The 23,030-nt window shown below is 38.9% G+C and overlaps 1 protein-coding gene across 31 annotated transcripts in view; it reads right to left on the bottom strand.

The window, feature by feature from the left end:
* The window catches only part of LOC135215453 (protein outspread-like), a 375,595-nt gene that overhangs the window by 20,280 nt on the left and 332,285 nt on the right, over positions 1-23,030 (bottom strand). For 28 of the 31 annotated variants that reach the window (XM_064250134.1, XM_064250136.1, XM_064250141.1 and 25 more), the window contains 8 exons: positions 11,718-11,815; positions 11,421-11,580; positions 10,443-10,673; positions 8,657-10,099; positions 7,470-7,748; positions 6,690-7,163; positions 4,805-4,915; positions 3,744-3,879 (listed from right to left, as the gene is read on the bottom strand). In XM_064250134.1, coding sequence (XP_064106204.1) covers positions 3,744-3,879; positions 4,805-4,915; positions 6,690-7,163; positions 7,470-7,748; positions 8,657-10,099; positions 10,443-10,673; positions 11,421-11,580; positions 11,718-11,815 — 2,932 coding nt within the window. The remainder of the gene's footprint in view (positions 1-3,743; positions 3,880-4,804; positions 4,916-6,689; positions 7,164-7,469; positions 7,749-8,656; positions 10,100-10,442; positions 10,674-11,420; positions 11,581-11,717; positions 11,816-23,030) is intronic. The other 3 variants (XM_064250157.1, XM_064250156.1, XM_064250152.1) reach the window with 2 other exon arrangements.

The following is a 23,030-nucleotide window of genomic DNA, read 5'->3' as shown; positions in this document are numbered from 1 at the left end:
AGTCCATTCGAGCTTATGATGGCACTCTCCTTCATACTGCCCATAGGTAAAGGAGTAGAAAGAAAGTAGTAAAGAAAAAAGACCAGTCATCCCATTCATTCTACTTTCATACCTTCATCTTAGACTAGACACAAACTGACCCACCCGGGGTACTGGATGAGCTATACCACTTGCTGGGCCACCACCACTGGACCCAAGGAAAAGGTATCCAAGGATCTAAGGGCAACGTCTTTTAAATAAAATGAAGTGAAAGTGGTTTGGGGTTTCCAAACACTAGCTTTCAGAATTCTCTCCACAGACACATTCTTCTTGAAAGCTAAAGAAGCACTCAAGCCTCTGATGTCATGAGCCCTAGCCCTCTCCTGGCTATCTGACCCCGTCTTCTGACATGTAGGCATTCCTGATCGTTTCTCTTAGCCAAAACGATATTGTATTCCTGGACACTTCCTTTTTGTTCCTTCCTGTAATTAGGAACAACCTCCTGCACCCAGGCCTGAGGTGCTTAGTCCTTATTAAGTACTCTCTCATTACTCTGACAGGACACAAAAGCATCTCATCTCCGTCATTATCTAAGAAATCTGCCAGAGAAGGTATGGAATAGGAGTCAAATCTACCGTCCACTATTGAAGGGTTTTGAGTTTTGGCCACGAATTCTGGAACAAACTCGAATACCATTGACTTCCAACCTCTCGAGTGCTTTTGGTTGAAGCTAGGGCCAATAAGAAGACTTTTCAGGGTCAGGCTCCTATCTGTGGACTGCCTTAGTGGTTCATAGGGGGGTTTTGTCAGACTACCCAGTACCATGGTGTTACGGCCTCTGAGAGAGGTCCGCTTCAGGTTCGATATGAAATAAATAAAAAAATATTTCAACACTAACAGTTGAAACTGGGGATACGAATATAGAAAGAAACACTAACACAACAAAGGTTTATTTACAAGTTTACTAACAAAGGTAAATGCAGAATGGTATCTCCTATTTACATAAAAAGATAGAATCTTATACTGCATGAACTGGGGGAACAGCGAGGTAATTCAAATACTTGCTGGCAGGTTTAGTGACTGACTCGAAGCGATGACTTCACAAAAGGAGGATGGCGATTGCTCACGTCCTCTTGACTCCGTATTGCAGAAAATAAAGTCTACTCTCGTTACTTGAAAGTCAGGAACTCCCCCAAACCTCTAGCAGGGCATTTTCTTCTCTGAACTCTGCGCAATGTCCAGATAACTCGGTCGTCCGGTCCTGAAGATGACTAGACCAGTATCCAACCAACTCTCGAGCAACTTTTCTTCTGATCCTTCGTCAGTCCCTTTTTCTCTTATCTCTCACAGATGATCTCTGCTGCTGCTGATCTCTCACTGATACTCTGATCTGTGGCTCTTACTGAGGATATCTCTCTGTGACGATCTCTCTCTCCTGCTTCGTCTGTCGTATTTATACGGCACTCTGGGGGCGGAGCCTACGGCGAACATCACAGGCTCCCGAGATTACTAGAACTTCTTAGAAGACTCTCGACAGAATATTGCATCATATTTCGCTGCATTTCTCCCGACACTTAGGCGCGTGTTGCGCTCCACAATACGCCCGACGATTCCAGAACAACCGCGAAAACAGGCGCCTCCAACATAGGCGCGAAAGCCTCCTTGCTGCCGAACTTCTCGAAAATGCGTTTTCCTTTCCTTTAACTTCCTTTGCTATGAAGCAATTACCATCACACATGGTCATATCCCAATTTGGGGCTTTTAGTTCTTTTGGCGAACATGACTGCTCAAAGCTCTTCATCAACATGGCCAACTCCCATGAAGATGAAATGTCCACACCTTTCATGCGTAAGACCAAGGCTAGAGCAGCCCTGTACTGGGAACAGCGGAGCATAAGTATTACATATTCATAAAATTACCCAAAACCCCTCCTGGCGTTTCCCATAACGAACCGCTAGGAGAAACCGAAGGGGTAGGGGACAAATCAAAAGCAGGTGGCGAAACATATGGAGCAGTCTGGTGTATCGCCGATACAAAAGAAGCCGGCAACGCTTGGTCATCCAAAGATGGCGTCGACTCCTTTCTTTTGTACTGGCCTTTCTCATAAAACTTCCTCCACTATTCCACCGACCAACCACGACAAACAGAACAAGGATTAGTAATTGTACATACATTTTCTCTGCACCTACTACATGTTGGATGAGAATCCGTCGACACCGAAGTTAGGAATCTTGAACACGGAAAGCCACTGATTCCAGGGCATTTCCTTTGTCTTGCCTTCGAAACGGAAGAAGATCCCGATGGTGACGTGAAAAACTCCATCTCACCACTTACACACTCTTACAGCTAACACCCACACTGAGCACTCGGAGAAAGAGAATTAATAAGGAAAATGAAAAAGAAATGGATAAAAACGGGCAAACTAAAACCGGCTTTAAACAGATAAACAGAGAACACGTCATATCTTAAAGGCGGTAGAAAGATAACTGGTAGGTCACAGGACACCAAGGGCATTCTGGGTAATACATCCCCCATGACCTGGTAGATGCCAATAGTCCCTGGATCGCACAAGTTTAATTTTAATTCTAATTCTACCGGTTTCCAGCTTGGCGCTAGTAAATCCTAATGTTAAGACCAAAGGTTTGTTTCGTATATGAATAAAGGCAGAGCAAGAGCTAACACAGTAATACTTAACCCTTGCTACAGATAGTAAAAGAAAAAAAAAAGAAAGTGGTGATACAAAACAAAGGATACTTCCAAGCAGTAAGTGTAAACTAATTCTAAACCTTTTCAAAAACATTGTTATTGAAGGAAAAGACTGAATATGTATATACATTCACAGAACACTGCAAAAGACTACACTCACAGGGTGTTGATTAAATGGTAACAAAAGCAAGTCTTCACTACACTAGCAATCTTAACCACAGACATGTCAGCTGCAAAGTACATACAATTATATTTAATACTTGGGTATGAAGCATAAATGACATAAAAGGCATTGGAATTAATAAAAGACAAATGAGCAGATGAATACTGAAGAGCTTTCTAATGACTTGCCCTTCAAATTCATCCCTAGGTAGGGTTCCCTGTATTTTAGTAAAAAACTTTTCCAGATATTTCTATCTTGCGTCCTTCGAGGAAGAATGCTATATAGTATCTCAGAAAGTGATACATTACTATACTGACACATACCTAAGGAATGACAGAAACTGAAAAATAGGGGTCGTCATTGTATCATAAAGAATGATGGTAAACCTAGGAATTTGTGAACTATGAAATAAGGCAAATATAAGAAGAATAGGGTTGTAATAAAATGGACTTTTCTTTCATTTATCAAAATATTGTTGAACATATCTGATGAAAAATTACCAAACTCAGACTATCTTACTCTGTAAAGCCAGTCAGTATAAAAGTGGCTTGGTTAACAGTTCATGAATCATATCAAGATACCACATACGTACCATCATTTAGAGCAATCAACAATTTGCAAGTACAAGCTTTGGTAATGAAAAAAAGTTATTCACATTCAAAACGCCATAGATATTTCAGAAGTGAAGTTGAAGTGTTGCCTTTCCATTTCTTGTGTGTAATATATGTAACACAAAAGTTTGCAATAACTACAAGTGTTGTGCTCCAAACCTACTTTGCATGCATACCAAATTACAAACAATCCTGTACTGTGTTGATGACAGTTTATGCATGCTGCCCTGCACAGCGTCGAAGCATGCGTGGGAGTGAGTGAGGATGTTAAGTGTAGTTGTTACCTTTCATATTGGCAGCGGTGAGAATGATGCGCTCAAGTTTTTCCCTAAGAGAAGATACCTCGTCGGTCCTCAATTGTCTCTCAGCCTTCAGGAAGTGACCCAACTGGCGACACAGCTCACCCAGATCAGCCTCGTGCTGTAGCAACATGGGTCAACTCACTAGGTCTAAACCACCCTACTTCTATCTTCTTATGGCAACATTTACCATTGTTGAGGAATTAACGAATATGCACACATGCATACACATACTCTCAAAGTGAATTTGATGTTTAGAAAAGCATGCAAACACTGACTATGATATTTTATCTGCTAAAAAATTGGGATGAAAAATTGTATAAAGAATGTAAGCACACACAAATGATACATGTATGTCTATGCTAGTGACTGGCATACTACAAGACAAGACTACATGTCATTCCATTAATCTGCATAACATAAAAATGATAATTTTAGAGGGTGCCAAAGGGCTTCTAGTAGGTGCATTATAAAGCACAGACAAATACTAATATTTCAGACATGAAAAACAATGATCTAAGGACAGGTTGAGAGACATATGTCACTGTACTCAGACTACATTTCTATTCCATTTGAGGCAGTAAGTAATACAAATTAGCAGAAAAGTGGCAATGACTGAATTATTTAAAAAATAAAGAGATGATAAAAATTAATTCAGTCTTTTCCCAATGGAATTATCAAATACTATGAGAACCATGAGCCCATGATATATAGAATAACACAGCCCACAGACACACTGACAAACTACATATCAGCTTTGTGACATGAAATAACAAAATTATCAAGACAATTAATTCACTAAATTTGGGAATTTTTCCTATCCCTGATTACACTTTCAAAATAGATATGTAATGTATATTAAATCAAATTAAATTTTACAACGGAAAAGATGAATTTTAATCTTACAGCAGAAATCATTTTCTGGTCTAAATCAATACGAGTTATATTAAATATTAAATAATTTTTAAAATCTCTTTATCTTGGTATTGGTATGGAACAGGCACTGCCACATTTGCTAGCCATAGAGAATAAAAGGTCATACTTACCGACTGAGCCTGTTGCAACTTCTGACTGAGTCTGGCAATCTCTTCATTCCGCAACACTAACTCGCTTTCAAGCAAGCGAAACTGGGTGGTGGTATCCTTTCCAGAATCATCCTTTTGAATATGAATGAAATATTTTATAAAATAAGTATTATTTTGTGAATGACTACAAATTTACAAGCAACTGTAGTGATTTTAAGATACAAAGAATGACTAAAATGATATCAAATACCATTTAGAAAATTCAGACTGATGAAAGACTGATTGCCATAATGGTGATAACCCCACTGGAAGAACGTATAGAATACATAGCTGCTGCTGTAGTTCTACTCTCCCAACACATAAGAAAATATGTGAGGTCAGAGAGGGCTATTCATTCTCTTATTATTGTGAGCAAGATCTTTAGTATACCTAGGTTACTGAAGATTTCAGAAAGGATCCCTGCATTGTGTTTGTGAATATATTACGTGGAAATTTTCTTTTGATTTCTACATTACTGCAGCAGTGATGATGTCATCCAGAGAGGTAACAGTATTTCTTTTTATTTTTTATAATAGTATTCTGCAAACCTCACTAATAATTGTGATTTGAAAGCATCCTATTAGCATATCTTTTCTTCTATTGACCTTCATCCCTTCTTAGATTTCCTTGATAATTCCTTTGATTCCCAAACAGTATCTTTGAGGTAAAGTGAGAACTCTCTTTACAGTTCAAAAATCTAAAAAAACTGCTCACTCAACCCCCTCCCCATTGCACTGCCTGCTGATAATATTTCCTTACACTGGTTCTTTCTCCCTTTTACTTTAGTACCACAGGGGACTGTGTGGCAATTCCATCACAGATAGTCTCTCTTCCTCTCCTTGACATCTTTAGTTTCTTTACCGAACTCTATAAGGAATGAAAAATGTGCCACCTGACACAAATATGCAAGTGAACAAGAGAAATTACATATATGATTATTTACAAGTAAAGGTAACTACATTTTTCAACTGCTTAACCTAATGTTCATACTGACCACAGTGACAACTCCAGCTTTTGGAAAAAAAAAAAAAGTAATATTTTGGGGTTGTAAAAATAAAAAAATAAGAAAATAAAATAAAAATATAAATAAGAATGGCATAAAATATATATATATTAAAAAAAAACCAAGATGAACAAGATAAGAATCTTGAAAGTCCTTCACCTCAAGACATGTAATGAACTTTCTTGTGTAAGTCAACACAATTACCTATACTATTCATTTTGCCTGCAATTAATTAAAATTTCACTTTATACTAAATTTTTTTTCCTTCAACCAACTTGTACTGATTTGCAGGGTATTTTAAAGGTAGGACAAGGTGGTTAAAGTTGGTTAAGTGTATTCTAACTCACCAGTATGTAATCCAGCAAAATCACTAATCTGACACCCTACAGGTCCCAAGGATGCCGGATTAGTGATGGTCAACATGTATGTATGTATTTATAATGATTCTGCACAAATTTAAAAGGTACCTTAATCATAGAAAAACAATAATTTGCATGTTAGCTACTTGAGATATTGAAGTTGATTAGGAGCTTTGGTGAAATTTAAATATCCTTCACCAATTGAATAACTGACTTGCTTCTACAAACTGAGTGTAAGAAAGTAATTGCAAAAACTTTTAACTGAAAGCTAATGTCATAACTAGCATGTTTATCCCACTTCATCAATCCCTTTAATGGATTTCACTTTATGTATAGTACGTAGTAAGGTTCTTCAACAAGTCATGTTTTAAAGTATAAGTAGTACTTATTTATGAGAAAATAACTAGAGCACCCCATAAAAAGGAACTGCCGAACAACTACATTTGCAAATGAAATTGTCTAAGGGTAATCACAAGTGACTTAATGGAAAAAAGATTTACATTACCTGCAACTGAGAAACCTGAGCAGACAAGTGGGCTTTAAGTTGCTTATTACGGGCTTCCAAATCAAACACCTGCTTACTGGCATCAGTAAGTTGTTTATTCAGGGCCTCCACTTTTTCTTCTAATGCAGCTGATTCAAGACATTTTATGGAATATTTCTGAGAAAGTGATAGGATTTCATGCCTTATATCTTCCATTTCTGCCTCGTGTTCCTTGTGAATCGCACCAATGTCATGACCAGACTGCATCTTTCTAATGAATTCTTCTTTAAATTTTCCAATTTCTCTTTGCACTTCAGCCTCATGGGCTTTCCTCATCGCATCAAGAGCCGCTAAGGTTGCCTGAGTTTCTTCAGCTAAAGCTTGCTCTTTTTCGGCCTGAAGAGCAGCCATTTCTCGCCTATGCTTTTCTTCTAATTCTGCCAGCATACGTTTATGAGAGTTCTCCATAGCACTTAACCCTTTTTCACAAAGCCCCTGGTAAAAACATTTAAAGAATTCATTTAATAACAAAACATATTTGGACTTTTGAAAACAAGCAAATTCCAAATGGTCAACTGTGTCAATAGCTAACATTGTATGGATAAAAACTGATATTTCATAGAATATTTTTATGAGGTTTCTGAAATGTATAAATATTTTTGCCATAATTATTTTATTACATGTTGATAAATTTCATCTTTAGTCACTGAACAAGCCAATACAAAATAACTGTATTGTAAGACTGGTATAAAAAAATATAATAAAAAATTGAGGAGCAAATGACCCGTGATCTAAACTTACTCTCAAATGTTCTATTTCCTTCTGATATCTCTGACGAACTTTCTCTTCACACATATCGGGTTGACTTCCCAGGGCATCTTCATATTGCTGTTTCAGAGAAGTAATCTGCGTTTCATAACCCTCTTCTAAAAGACACAATCTTCTCTTGAGTTCTGTAAGTTCATCATCACTATCGCGTGTTGGTGGTTCGTGCCGGGCCTGTTCTCGTAATCTTGAAACTTCCTCATCATGCTGGGCTTGTAAAGCTGATAACGCAATCCTGTGATCTTGCTCTAATGCCTGCACATAAATATTAGGTTATGAGAGAGGTTCATAAAATATGATGATAAAAAATCTAAATTTCATAAACTTTCTTTAGTGAAATTCTGAAAAAAATTACATTTGAAATTAATTTGTATTTTTCATAGCTAACAAACCTCTGGTCTTAAAATTAGGATAAATCTGCTGCCAGCTGGAAACTTGTAAAAAACAAGAATTGTTTAAGCAAGGCATTGGTGGGATCTAGCATCTCTCATAGATTGTCCAGCATGATAAGTGACCGTAAGATGAGAAAAACTCATCTGCAAAATAAAAAGTATATTGTATTTTTTAACGTAACTTCATTTCCACGGAAAGCAGAAAGGTTGGGGGACTAAGTAAAATCAATAGTTTTTTATTATCAAAAAACAAAAAATGTCTACTTTTTTTTACCATACTTGACAACAATGGGAGGGAAAAGACAATATTGGTAGGCAAGTCATATATAACTAAAGTTCAAGCCATCACACAATGTGCCAATAGGGGAGAAAAACTGTATGGAGTGGTTGATACAAGGTAGGTCTCAATAAAAACATGAAAAAAGCAAGGACAGTACACAAGAGATGTCAGTGAAACAGAAACACTAGGGATATTAACAAATTAGAACCCAGAAAGAATTATAAATGAAGCAGATTGTAAGCAGAGTAGGCTCATAACATAATCTGTCCTCATAAAAACAAACAGAGCATCATACCTACCCACTCTGCCATACAGCACAGTAATTTGCCCCATTTCATCTATATTTCATAGTTAGGGTGGTGTATCATTAAAAGTATCATGGAATTAAAAGCCTATGTAAAATACATGGTTTATATTTGTGTAAGAACAGGATACTTTAATCATATATGAAAACTACTGAATTTCCTTTTATAAATCAATAATGGCATTACCTTCAAGTTGTTCATATACTCGATGCACTGTTTACATTCAGCCTCCCGTTCCTTCATACGTTTTGAGTCCAAATTTCTCTTTAACTTGGCCACTTCTTGTCGCAGTTCTTCACACTGTTGACAACCATCTGCCATTCCTGTTATGTCTGAAGCTCTCCTAGATCTTCGAGAGCTTTCACTTTTTCTTTTGGCTTTTGGTGAGGGTGGCATCTTTAATGGAGACTGACTTAGACTATGAGGTGATTCACTGTCACCTTCCTTTAAGTGGGAAATTATGGAACTAACATCAGCCTTAGCCTGCCCAGCAGCAGCTTGCAAAAGTTTTGTAAGCTCACTGTTTCCCTGTGCAAGTGCCTTATTGTACATAAAGGTGAATTCAGCCTGATCTAGTCCTGGCTGTATTAGACTTTCCATGGAAGAGTCACATCCACCAAGGAACATGAGGAGATGTGCTTCACTGGCTACCACATCACTAGCAGAACCAACTGTATCACGGGTCTCTTCAATTATGGTAAGAGGTTCAGATGTTGAAGTTGTGGACTCTCCATCTCCCTGAACTATTGCCAACTGGCCATCAATTACAGCTTTCTGAGCTACAACAGATGCAAATTCTGAAAGAACAGTTTCCATATTAGCACTAACAGAATTGATTACACCTGTATCACCTGCTCTATACTGAGCAAGAACACCTTCATATTTATTACTTAAAGTAAACACAGCTTCTTCCATTTCCAGCCGAAGGGACTCCTCTGCTGCTGTATGCCACTTTTCAACAGTAGCTGCTGTAGGATGGGTTGAAGGAGAGGGTGAAGAGCTATTTGGAGTTAGTAGATGTCCTAGTCTCATTAATGACTGTGCAGCCTCAGTGTTGACCAATTCCTGTCCAACTAAATCTTGAGCCATCGTCCAAACCTCCCTCATTCTTACTTCCTCTAATAACACAGAGTCATCATGAGGTGGCCCAGCACCTGTGACAGTTTCTCGAGCCATGACTACAGCCACTTCATGAAGTTTCCCTTCTTTGTACTGAGTTAATAAGTTAGCTAATGAGCGCTCCCTTTCCAATAACCGAGTTTGAAGATCTCTGCAAGTTTCATTGAGATTAGAAGCTCCAGTAAGTGAGCTGCGAACAGAAGCATTTGAAGGACTGATACTACTTGCTACTTCTCCTTGCACAACTAATTTTTCTGCTAGTAAACTAGTATAAAAATCTAAAGGTGCCATTGTTTCCATATCAAAATCTGGATTAGTTAATTTCTTTTCTAAGAATGATAACTTTCTGTGAGCCTCAATCAGTTCCTGAAGCTTAATAGAGACTTCATACATATGTGGACGTTGAGCAGCTTGAACCACTTGAGCTATCTGACTGAGAACCAAAGTTTCATAAGCAAGGCGTTCAGCAAACAACTTCAGTTGCATATCACGAGTCCATTTTCCAGAAGCCTGAAACATATAAAGGAAATCTTACAGTTGCAGATATTCAAGATAAATTGTTAACATTTTAATAATAGAAGATTATAAAAAAAAATCTGTATGAATAATTTGTTTTAATAACATACATAAGCCTCTCAAAAATTAAAAAGTCCATAGAATTTTAAGATCAGCGTCTAAAACTTTACATACACAATTTGCGTTTGGCTACTTGAAATATATAATGAAATTCTCAATATTAAGCCTATGCATCTTTCCCCAATCTACACACTAACTGTATTAATTTTTGTAACTGCAAGCAATCCAGTAGCTTTAGAGATAATACCAGGTCTAGAGTAGTCTTCATGAGACATACCTTAAGATGATCTCTGCGGTTGGTTAATTCAGCCAGTTTTTCCCTGAGCATGTCCTGTAAACGTAATACTAATGGGCGTAATTTAGTTACATTAGCTTGATCCACGTGAGTATGTCGAAGCTGAGCTATCCTGATGGCATTATTTAAGCGCTGCTGTAGAGAGGAAATGCCCGGAGCACCACATGAACACACACACTCCACTGATCCCGCCCAAGCAACACACTCACTTATCTGCAGTAAAATAAATTTCATTATCTACTGAATAAGCAGTCTACAAGATGTTACTCACTAATTTAATGGGTTGTTCAAAATTTAAGATAATCCGAATAACGAATAGGTACTTTAACAATACAAATACTATGCGTACTACCACATGCATACAAATTCAATTACGCAAGGGCTTCAGAGCAAAAGCATGGATTTTTAAAGCAATTTTGTATCTTTGGGATGTACAATGGCACCTCAACTTGCCAGATTTCATTAATTCTTGGGCGAATCAGTGTGACAGGAAAATTTATTTTGTATTTTTGTTTTTTCTTTTGTAAGTACGATTGGATCATCAGTTGAATTATAAAACCAAAATTTAATATGAAATCTGCTACATAACTGTCTTGATGCTGCAGACACAACATGGCCAGTGTTGTTGAGTCTTTAACACCTTGCACAGACAAAAAGTGGTGATGCTGTCAGCCTTACTGATATGTGAATTTTCACTGGTACCAGTAATGCTGGTAAACCCTTGCTCAAGTGGTTAGTGCCAAGCTCGGTAAAAATTATTCTGTGATTTTAGTGTTGCAAGAACAGAATGCATTACCCTCCTACAGTAGATTAAGAGTCACAGACAAAGTTGTCTGGATACTTTACATAGATAATACCAAGTTAAGTGGTTTGGCAAAACAAAATGTCACTAAAAAGATTATTCGCAATGATTTACGTTAATATTTTACCATAAATATAACTAAAGTTTTTATGACATACCTGAGCTTCTAATGTTGTCAAAACTCTGTCCAAGTTAGATATCCTTTCTTTAAGGTGTTTTGTTTCTGATTCTGATCGACTTAATTTAACTGTCTTCTCCGGAGTGACCCTTGGTGAACGAAGTGATTTGCGAGGCATAGATGGGGACCTCAGTGGTGATCTAGAAAGTAAAATTAAAATGAAGAAATACTTACAATTTTTCTCAACTAAATTATAGAGTCAAGTATATTGCCAGCCCAACATATGGAGCTTGAAGCTCTAAGTGTTATAAAAAAAAAAAAGTATTAGAAAAACAACCTTAAAGGTGAGGCAGGATGTGTTGGTGACTTTGGTCGTATGGGCGTTTTCCCACTCGAACTGGAAGTTGGGGTCTCAGATTCCATCAAGTTTGATACCTGAAGAAGGAAAGAATACTGATCACCTTTAATTTTCTGTTATGAAATATAATCCCCAAGCAACATCTTTGCATTGTGGAGCATTAACTTTGTAGTTTATGCATAAATTCCTACCTTTCCTAACATATGAAAATTCACCTTAATTATAGTCATATCAGTATCAACTGATAAAAATTTTCTGGCTTATAAAATAAATGACAACTGATCTTGACTTTTTTTTTCCTATTTTTTCTTATGTTATCTTTTCTGGTTCAAGATATTTCTATTTTTGGGTAATGAAAATTATCTCGCAAGATAATTTACTGTTCTGAAGTTATCATCAGTTGGAGTACTGTAATTAGCTTACTACATTATTACTAGTCACATCCACAACATGTTCTGTTATATGAGAGGAGATAGAGAGGGGATAATTGCTTTTTCTGGGCTAAACCTGTGTCGCTCCGTGAAATGTTCCTTTAGCACACATTTCTAAGGTATAAATATTGCTATAAATACCAGAGAAAAAAGCTATATGGTAATGCCAGAATATTCTGGCTCGCTCACCTTTATTTAAGGTGTCGGTATGGTATCTGGGGGCGAGTGAAACCACTACCAGAGGTCTTCTGCCATTTAGTCTCTTCCTTTGTCAATTTCCTTTTCAAACTAGGCGCCATACCAGCGCCATCTACCGCCCACTACCGCTACTACTAGCGCCTCGATAGCCATTCCTTTAAATAGCACTGTCGTGTACGCTAGTGTCTTTGACTGTAACGACATTATTTTGGAATACAATGAGATGCTATAAACGCCAGGAATCTTCTATATCTAAGTTGAGTACTGCAATTATCAATTTATGTTTGTAAAGGTAGCGAAATTAATCATAAGTACGTTTTAGTTGTATGTTACATAAACGGAGCCTAGCTTGCACCACTCCCGAGTCAGCCATTACATACATCGCTACCCGTATCTTTATGACGACTTCCAATTGGTCACCTATACTAATTATAGTCGTGTTGTTATTGATTTTGCACTCACTCAAGATTTAGTAAAATTTGTAGATATCCTGAAGTTTTATAATAGATATCCTGGCGCGAGGATGATTCGGACCTATTTACACAAACCAGGGAGATTCCTCCTTGGTTTGGGAAGTAGGTCAGATGGGTATTCCTTCCATCTGGAGAGGCTTCTCCCCTTCCCCTTCGATTCGTCAGATCGGGAGTTCAGCCTATCTCCCTCCCCCCCTCCCCTCTTTCCCTTGGTCTGCTCAAGGAGGATACCTCCTTCACCTTACCAGGGAATCCCTGAGGGAGGGGTGTAAGGCCCTTAGGGACCTTATTCTGTTCCATGAGCCTCCCTGGCCTTCCTCGCCAGATCGTGATTGAAATCACGTCTTGGGAAGGTTAGGCTAACCGCTCAGAGCCACCCTGGCTGTCCTGACCAGATCGTTCCGATCGAGAGAAAGTTAAGCCAGCCGCTCTTTAGCTCTTTAAACAGAATTATGTACTTTTCCTCTTTATCCTTATCCCCTCTCGCACCAGGGCTATTATATAGCGTTTATTATCACTTAATTATTGTATTCAGTGGGCAGTCGGTCTATAGATCGTCAGCCCCTGTGATCGATTGGATCCACTTCTGACTGCGAGCTGTTCCACCTGGCTGGTCGTAGTGTCCAATTGATCGCGTGTGAGCCTCCCTCTAGACGCCCTCCCTCCCCCCTTTTACCTTGACGGGATGACATAACTCGCTAGCGTTACTTCAGGTAGCCATCCGAGTCCTATCCCCTCTTGCAGAGGGGGTGAGGGGGAGTGATTATAGTCGGAAGGGGTACTCCTCGCCTTACGTAGTAAGGTAGTACGATGGTACCTACCCAGACGAGCCCGGGTAATTCCCTGGCTCGTTAGGATGGTATTAGCCACGTACTCTCTTCTCGCCTTTCCTATCCCCAGTTCCCTTCGTTCTCTATCTGCCCACCTCGGCAGATTTGGGATCCAGCAGACATCATTAGTTATGCATATAACAAACACGATTCCTTTACGATCAGATTCAGGCCTAGGTTTTACCTATTCCCCTGTTTCGATCCCTAAGCTGGACCCGGGGGATAGAGAGATAGCATTGAAAGGGAACTGGGACCAGAAGGGGAATTTTGCCTTTCCTATCCTCAGTCCTCCATACATTATCTATCCTTCCATCTCGGCGGGCCCGGGATACAGCGGAGATCGTTCAGTTATGCATATAACAACACAATCTCCCTTACAATCGGATTCAGGCCTAGGTTTTACCTATTCCCCTGTTTCGATTCCTTAGCTAGACCCGGGAGATAGAGAGATAGTGTTGAAAGAGAACTGGGACAGGAAGGAGCATAGATTCTGTGCTCCGGTTCAAAATTTATTTAGTTATTTTATTTTAATTGTTTTAAAATACGTATGCTTTATGTTTTCGATCGGTGTACTACGCCGGGTAGTCGACCCGGGCAGGTAACCTAGAATCGAGGCATTTGTTTATCCTTACCTAGCCTCTCTCCCCCGCTTTCATTTTACCTTGGCACCCCACCCCGGTGGCGGTGGCCAGGAGCTAGCAGAGGCATTCTTAGTTACTAAGAAAACCTCTCCGATGCCGACGGATTCGGGCCAAGACTAACTTTCCCCGGTTTCGTTGCTTTTAAGCTTAATATATATATATAATATATATATATATATATATATATATATATATATATATATATATATATATATATATATATACGTATATATAGTATATAAATATATATATATATATATATATATATATGTATTATATATATATATATATATATATATATATATATATATATATATATATATATATATATATATATATATATATATATATAACGTATATATATATAATATATATATATATATGATATATATATATATATATATATATATATATATATATATATATATATATATATATATATATATATATATATATATATATTATTACAAGACTATGAGGTGAATGCATAGTGGGGGTCGGAGCTGGCGGGAGAGGATAATATGAATACCTTACATAATGCATGCCGCCGCAATTTATTACGGCGACGACAATACAGAATGCAGGTCCCACCGGAGTGATCTCTAGCGGACCTACATGTAGTGATACTCTGGTATCGATTCTAATATTACATACTCCACCAGATACATATCCGGCGAGTCCATACAAAGGTACTTATGTATCATTTTGTAATTACAGATGGTACGCTGTCAGAAGACAACCTGCACTGCAACCCTGCAGCAGCAGGGCAGACAGGAAGTATGCCGCACTCACACAGGCTGTGCGGTCCAATGAACAACTTGTCGGTCTGGCAACCAGTTGTGAGTGAAGTCTGTTACAATCTGCTTTTGGGACTTCACTACCGAGACGGTAAGTACCAATTCATTGAATGATTAGTTCACTGAATGAGATATTGTAAATAATTGGAGAGATATTGAGATAATTATCAATGTTTAGAATACTTTTAAAAGAGGATACTTTTTAAAAGTAACTATCTCTTTCAGAAGTTCCCTTATCTACCCAAATGCGGAAGTCTCAGCAACGGTACCAGTAGATTTGGCAGCCCCGATCATTGCCAAGATCCACAAAGATTAACAGGCCGTGCTGGCAGAGGATCTAGTGGGTTAGAATAAGAAGTCGTTGGAGAGGTCACAGCAATCAACCTGGACCATGAACCAATGAAGGCCAATACCCAGGACGAAGGTAGGCTATAAGAAGCACTTGGTAAACGGGCAAAAGGACTACCTTTTAGCCCGTCTCATTCTTCTTCTTCATTTTAGAGTTTACCAAGAGACCTATGACTTTGATGGATAAGCCGGGGTCGGTAATCCCTAAGGTAAGCTGAAATAGTCACTCATAGGTCTATTACAAGTCCCTTACTAAACATTACAAACTGAAGGCTATTTGGGAAAGTCGTTCTAGTTCGTCATCAGCCACCAAACTGGTGACGAACACAACAAAATCTGCCACACACAGGCAGGCATCGAAGACAAAGGTATCTAAACCCAGATCCTAGGATCCTGGGTTTAACCCAACATGTTTTCCAGCTTGCTGAGGCAGGAGATGGGATAACCTGACTCAGCCCAATTCTAAATAACATCACAACTCAGTTGTTCTCGAACATGTAAACGTCAGGTCAGCCTATTCAGTCGTTAGTAGAAGGACTGAAGATCTAGGAGACCTCGAAGTAAGGAGCCCCCAAACCCGGAAAGCCACACTACTCCGGGCAGTACCAGGCACATCCAATTGTGTCCCTTCAAATAAATAATCCTTGGTGGCTACCAGCGCATGCTCTCTTCTCAGAGGGCATGCTGACGATTGAGGATGGGGAAGGGAACCCAGCCAACAGAGGACTTCGAGTTCCTTTCACCGGGTCTCCAATTCCCTTGTTTAGGCTATGGACGTCTGACCGAGAACGCACTGATCTGTGAAGACAAAACGCCTAAGGAAATGGTCATCTTCCCCAGAGACCAAGCTCAATCAACCTGGGTTCAAACCCTGGCAGATTGGGAATGCACAAATACCAAACTGACACGCCACAATAATCCCTTCACGATTTTTGTGGTGCTAGACGACACGTCCATTCCGTGTACCTCTTAAAGTAGTAGAGATTACACTTCAGGCAACAGCAATGGACAAATCTATACATTATATCAGAGAGACGGATTTACCATCCGTGGTCTCTCTGGGAGGAATAGAGTGCGGGTTAGACGCCCCGGCGACATTCTTCGTAGGCATATTGAACTAAAATTGTGCTACGACGCTCTTCAGCAAGCTTTTACCCAGACTCCCAGAAGCACTGGTAAAGGCGAAGTATGAAGCCAGAAGTCGCTTGACTAGGTCTATCAATTCCGCCACTATAGCGGAAATGACATCCTCGGTCTATACGGACGAACCATGGTTCAAGATCCGGACAAGTCATTGCTTCACACCTTACGGTGCGATGTATATGACCTTGCAATAGCCAAGAAGAACTGCAGAAAGCACGTCTTGGCCGATGCGTCTATTCACCATGAACCTAATAGACTCATCAAAGCTTAGGTCTGGGGAGCAAACTTGTTCCTTGAGACCGTAGTGAACTGAATCTCGGGCGAAGCAGCTAAGGTCAACCAGAGCTTGCGAGTTCGCTGGGGCTTGATCCCCAAGAGGAGATATGAATCCTCAGGAACACAGCCCACGGGCATGAAGGGAGCAAAGGGGTTCTAGTCTTCCTAGACAACATAACCTCAAACATTGATACAAGCTGTTCCAGTAGGCCAGCTAGGTCAACCATCCACCTCAAATGGTCAGCCACAACAGTCTGTGTTGCTGTAGAAACAGCCCTCTCAGCAGCACCAAAGCTCGGCTTCTTTACCTCTTCCATGGCCATAAGACCTCCGATAAGAACCAGGTGTATGTCACGGATACAACAGGTTCACAAGAGGTAGCCGAGCCAGAGCAACTTTCCGTAGAGCTGGCGGAAGAACTTCCGGCAAGGAACAGACTTCACAGGAAGCCGGCGCAACTGACTTTGGACGAACCAGTGAGACTCCTCAGGTAGCAGGAAAGCGGTGCTTATTCAAAAACCGCTAGGAATCAGCACTTGGTCGAACAGCATAGTATCAAGAGGTCGGTGTGGAATAGGGAGAAGGGCCCTTCTCCATCAACCGAAATTTATCAACATCCAAATACCGGATGAGATAAAGGACACCTAAGACTTTCTGCAGAAGAAAGTAATTACAGGTGCAAATATTTAGAATTTCAGGGACGCTTCTCCAGCGATTCCATGAAGATTCAATCGAACAAAGGGTAATATTAGACTTGTCTCATTGAAACTCATTATTCAATACGACAAGTTCCATATGCTAACTGTTTTCGCAGGTACGGACCTTACCTCCCCATGGGGCCGTCACAATACCTATAAGTAATCTTATAGATACTTACTATTCCGTTCCGGTAGCAAGTCACTTCCGCCTTTTCCTAGGCTTTCGCCTTTTTCTAGGCTTCAGACTAGGCAACAGGCTTACGCCTTCAAGTAAGGCTATTTGGGCTTATCAGAGCGCCCAGAATATTTACAAGATAGTGGAAACAGTAGTGCAATAACTGAGAACCCAAGGGATGAGCCTAGTAATCTCCCAGACGACTGGCTCATCTGAACTATAAACGTCAAGGAATGTCTCAAGGCAACCATAATTGATAATTTCTGGAATTCCTAGGATTCCAAATCACAAGGAATCCCTACACACTCCGACACCACGGTTTCAGTGTTTAGTAAACAATGGGACCTCAAATCACACAACTTTCGATCCAACCGGGGAAAAAAGAAAGGAAATAGCAAGGCTGCGAGACAGTTCCTCAGGCAGACAAGCATCCCGGAGGAACCAGGAAGAGTTCTAGGTTCACTCCAATTCGCGTCAGTAACAGGGACTCTACTAAATGCCAACGGAAGACTATATTCCGGGTTTGGCGGAGTAGAGCGAACAGGGAATTGCGAGACAGAGTTCCCGCATCCCGCACATTTTACAGAGACTCCATCCATGGACAGAAGTCAAGAATCTGACAAAATCATCACCGGTATGGTTCCCTCCGCCAAGTTTAGTGGTCCATATAGATGCTTCGTTAAACGTTTTGGGAGACTACCCCCAATACATAACAGTGTTTGGAAGCCATGACAGTATTCTATTCTTAGTAACTCTCCTCAGAGAGCAGCTTTCAGCCTAGCCACATATAATCGGGTCATGATAACAATCTTTTCATTGACAACAAGAAACAGTGGCATCTGTCAGCAACTCACTTGGCAGGAGCAAGAACTTAGTGGCAGATGCACTGTCAAGGACAACTCCGCTACAGTCGGAATAGTCCTTAGACAACAGGTCATTTAGATGGATCAGCCAACAGAATCCAGATCTCCTAGTAGAATTATTGCCACAGAATCCAACCACAAATTACAATATTTCATGTGCCCTCAATCTGGACACCATGGCCCAGGCCACGGATACCAGATAGGTTGGAACATCTGGCAGGGGATTTAATTTTTCCCTCCAATAAATCTACTAAGGCAAGTTCTAGGCTAACTCCCATCCTTCTAAGGACGGATTGGGCTGTTAACCCCCAACGGACTCAAGAGCAATTGTGACCCGTAACTAGGGGAATTGGGACTCCACCTCAGACGGACCCACAACCCCAGACTGGCATGATTAGCATAACACTGCGGACGCTTCCTCAAGGATTTGGAGGGTCCTAACTTTATGGAATTCATGAATTTCACGGCACAAGAAGATGCCAATATGGATCCTATTAACACCTTGTTCTTAGAATCAGACAACGGAAGTCTACGGGGAGGTCCGCAACCATGCGGAAACGTTCAGCAATTGTCACGAGATTTGACAGTCCTGACTAATCTCTCCCCTAGTTCCTACGACTCCCTTTTCTAAGCAGTACGATTCTACAGTAACAAGCTAGCCTTTTTCCTAAAAAGACCCAATAGTTATGATGATGAATATGAACCTGGCTGTTACGTTCCTTAGTACCCGTTTAGAAAGAGCCTACCAGCTAGGGTTATTATCACGACCAAATCTGCTTCAAGGAGCTTCTCCAGTTTGGTTCCACATTAACAGATTCATAATTTCATCGATTCCGAGAACTTGTGCTAGCTGGAACAAAATCATATTGATTTTCTTCCATCCAGAGAAGTTCCAGTATCTCCAGATCGAATTCTTGGCTAAAAATGAGGATCCTCAGAGTAGGTGGGGCTCCTAGAAGATTGCCCCACTTCCACAGGATCTATCCCTATGCCCAGTCAGAACTTGAGATCAATTTTAGACAGAACTTCAAATAAAACTTCAGGTCCTTTATTCATTCAAGAGATGGTGGAACAGTCTCATTTAAGTGATTAAAATAACAATTCTATAATTTTAGATATGCTAACCGTAATCAATTCGACATGTACATGATGTCCGAGCAGTAGCTCCCTTAATAAGTCACTTCCACCACATGAACTTTGATGACCTTAAAGAAGTATATAAGATGGAATTCAAGTATTTAATCACCAATACCTTATATCCTTGGAAGCCCTTAAATAATTCAGCAGTAGCAGTGGGGGAATATTGTTTCCCCTAACACAGCCTAGTCATGTTGACATACCTAGTCATATAGACCTTGTCCTACTTTAGCTCCTTTTCTCTCCTAACCGCCTCACTCAGTCTCTAGCCTTCATCTCAGGGTTTTTCACTTGGATTGTATAATTGAACCATTCTTGTACTGGTTATAATTAACTACTAATCATATACATGTAAAATATATAGTATTACTTGTTGACATAGTAATCACACAGGCCTTACCAATAATTATTTGCTGTAATAGTATATACTTACTGGAGTAAGGACCTAGACTTAAGATATTGTTAAAATCTGTTTAGATTTAAGCAATTTATTAAATAGGGTAGAATTATCTTAGTTAGTTTCTCTCTTCCAGTAGTCTTATACAGAGTATATCCAAGCTTAGGGGAACAATTCTCTGTTACTATTTCACGGAGCGACACAGGTTTAGCCCAGAAAAGGGATTTTACAAAGGGAAAAATCTATTTCTGGGTGAATGACCTGTGTCGCCCAGTGAACCCACCACTCCCTTCCTCACCCTATAGCCCCAAGCTTGGGTGCTATTTTCAGGAATAGCTATCGAGGCGCTAGTAGTAGCGGTAGTGGGTGGTAGATGGCGCTGGTATGGCGCCTAGTTTGAAAAGGAAATTGACAAAGGAAGAGACTAAATGGCAGAAGACCTCTGGTAGTGGTTTCACTCGCCCCAGATACCATACCAACACCTTAAATAAAGGTGAGCGAGCCAGAATATTCTGGCATTACCATATAGCTTTTTTCTCTGGTATTTATAGCAATATTTATACCTTAGAAATGTGTGCTAAAGGAACATTTCACTGGGCGACACAGGTCATTCGCCCAGAAATAGATTTTTCCTTTGTCAAAATCCCTTTAATGCTCACACATCATTAACCTTTCTTTCTTCATTTTTATGTTTTCTGTTACTATATTTGTTTAATAATAGTACTGTCTTTTCCTATATTCATTCTTTTTTTTTTGTACTCTGCTCAATACATTTTTTTACTCAGTAAAAACAGCACATGGGTGAGCATAAGCATGAAGGAAGGGGGAGAATTGTTTATATACTCCCCTCCCCTCTTGAAGAGTAGTAGTGTTTTTCTAAGGCACTAAAAACAAAATGTAAAAAAAATTTCTATTGTAGCTTATGTATAATTATTAAAATAACAAAAAAATAAATAAATACTGCAACGTGTACCCAAAAGTTGCCAAGGTACAATCCACTTGAAAATACAATTGTATGCTGGCCATCAATCACAAGTCACATCAATTTGCATATCAGGTACTGTACTTTTCAGTCTTTCTTAAAGAAATTACATTTATTTTACTGCATGGTTGTAATTTTGCATAGTCGACAATGGTAACATATCTTATGACTGATACGTATATTAATTTCAAAAGATTAATCAAAAGATTAAAGTCAATGATGCTGAGAGAGAGAGTGTGTGTGTGTATTATCCCGATACATAAAATTTTCATTACATGTATCATTTCATATTAACCCTTAAACGCCGAGCCTTTATTTACCAAAGTGTCTGTCGTATTCGGGAGTTAGCGATGAAGCGGAAAAAAAGTTTTGTTCAAAAAATCACAACACGCTTAGTTTTTACGATTAAGAGTTAATTTTTGGCTCCTTTTTTTGTTATTGCCTGAAGTTCAGTATGCAACCATCAGAAATGGAAAAAAAATATATATCATATATAAATATTTGAATATATGACAGCACAAAAAAAAATTTCATATATAATTGCATACAAATCGCGCTGTGAGCAAAACGGTTAAAGCTAATGAGTTCATTTTTTTCGTTGTATTGTACAATAAATTGCGATGGTTTTGGTATATAACAAATTGTAAAATGATCAAAGCAACACAGAGAAAATATTATCACAAAATGATGCATGAATTCGTAACGCGCGGACGTAAAAACAAGTTTTTTTTTCAAAAATTCACCATAAATCAAAATATTGTGCTAGAGACTTCCCCTTTGTTGCACAATGAAGGTAATTGATTGAATATTACTAGACTGTAAGTGTTTTAGCTTACAATTGCAGTTTTTGACAATTTTGAGTTAAAGTTGACCGAAGGTCAAATTTTTTCTATGTATCATGATTTATATGAAAATATTTCAAAACTGATAAAAGCTATAACCAAGAGTTATTTTTTGTTGTACTCTACATGAAATTGCACACATTTTCATGTATAACACTTTATGTAGGGCCTAATAGAAAATGGTGCGAAAATTACGACAAGGTGACTAAAGAAATTCTGAGATTTTCAGCAGAGTTCCTGCGCACGGAGGTAAGGAAAAAGTTTTTTCAAAAATTCACCATAAATCGAAATATTGTGCTAGAGACTTCTCATTTGTTGCAAAATGAAGGTAAAGGATTGAATGTTACTAGAATGTAAGAACTTTAGCTTACAATTGCATTTTTTGTCCATTTCGATCGAGTCAAAATTGACCGTAAGTTTAAATTTTGGCACTTATCGTGATTTATATGGAAATATTTCAAAACTGGTATAAGCTACAACCATGAGTTATTTTTAGTTGTATTTTACATGAAATTGCGCACATTTCCATGTATAACACTTTATGTAATGCCTAACAGAAAATGGTGCGAAAATTACAAGGTGACTAAAGAAATTCTGAGATTTTCAGCAGTTACTGCGTGCAGAGGTAAGGAAAAAGTTTTTTTTCAAAAATTCACCATAAACCAAAATATTGTGCTAGAGACTTCCCGTTTTTTGCAAAATAAAGGTAAACGATTGAATGTTACTAGAATGTAAGAGTTTTAGCTTACAATTGCGTTTTTTTGGCACATCGTGATTTATATGAAAACATTTCAAAACTGATAAAAGCTACAATGTTGAGTTATTTTTTTTTGTGTTCTACATGAAATTGCACACATTTTCATATATAAAACTATATGTAACAGCTAAATAAAACGGTGCAAACATTACGACAATCTGACGAAAGAATTTCTGAGATTTTCGGCCCAGTTACCGCGCGCGGACGTAAGGAAAAAGTTTTTTCAAAAATTCACCATAAATCAAAATATGCTAGAGACTTTCAATTTGTTGCAAAATGAAGGTAAATGATTGAATATTACTAG

Source organism: Macrobrachium nipponense, chromosome 5 (genome assembly GCF_015104395.2).
Source record: "Macrobrachium nipponense isolate FS-2020 chromosome 5, ASM1510439v2, whole genome shotgun sequence".
In the NCBI taxonomy this organism is placed as follows: domain Eukaryota; kingdom Metazoa; phylum Arthropoda; class Malacostraca; order Decapoda; family Palaemonidae; genus Macrobrachium; species Macrobrachium nipponense.
The sequence above is the reverse complement of the archived record's forward strand: the minus strand, read 5'-3'. Positions and strand labels throughout refer to the sequence as shown.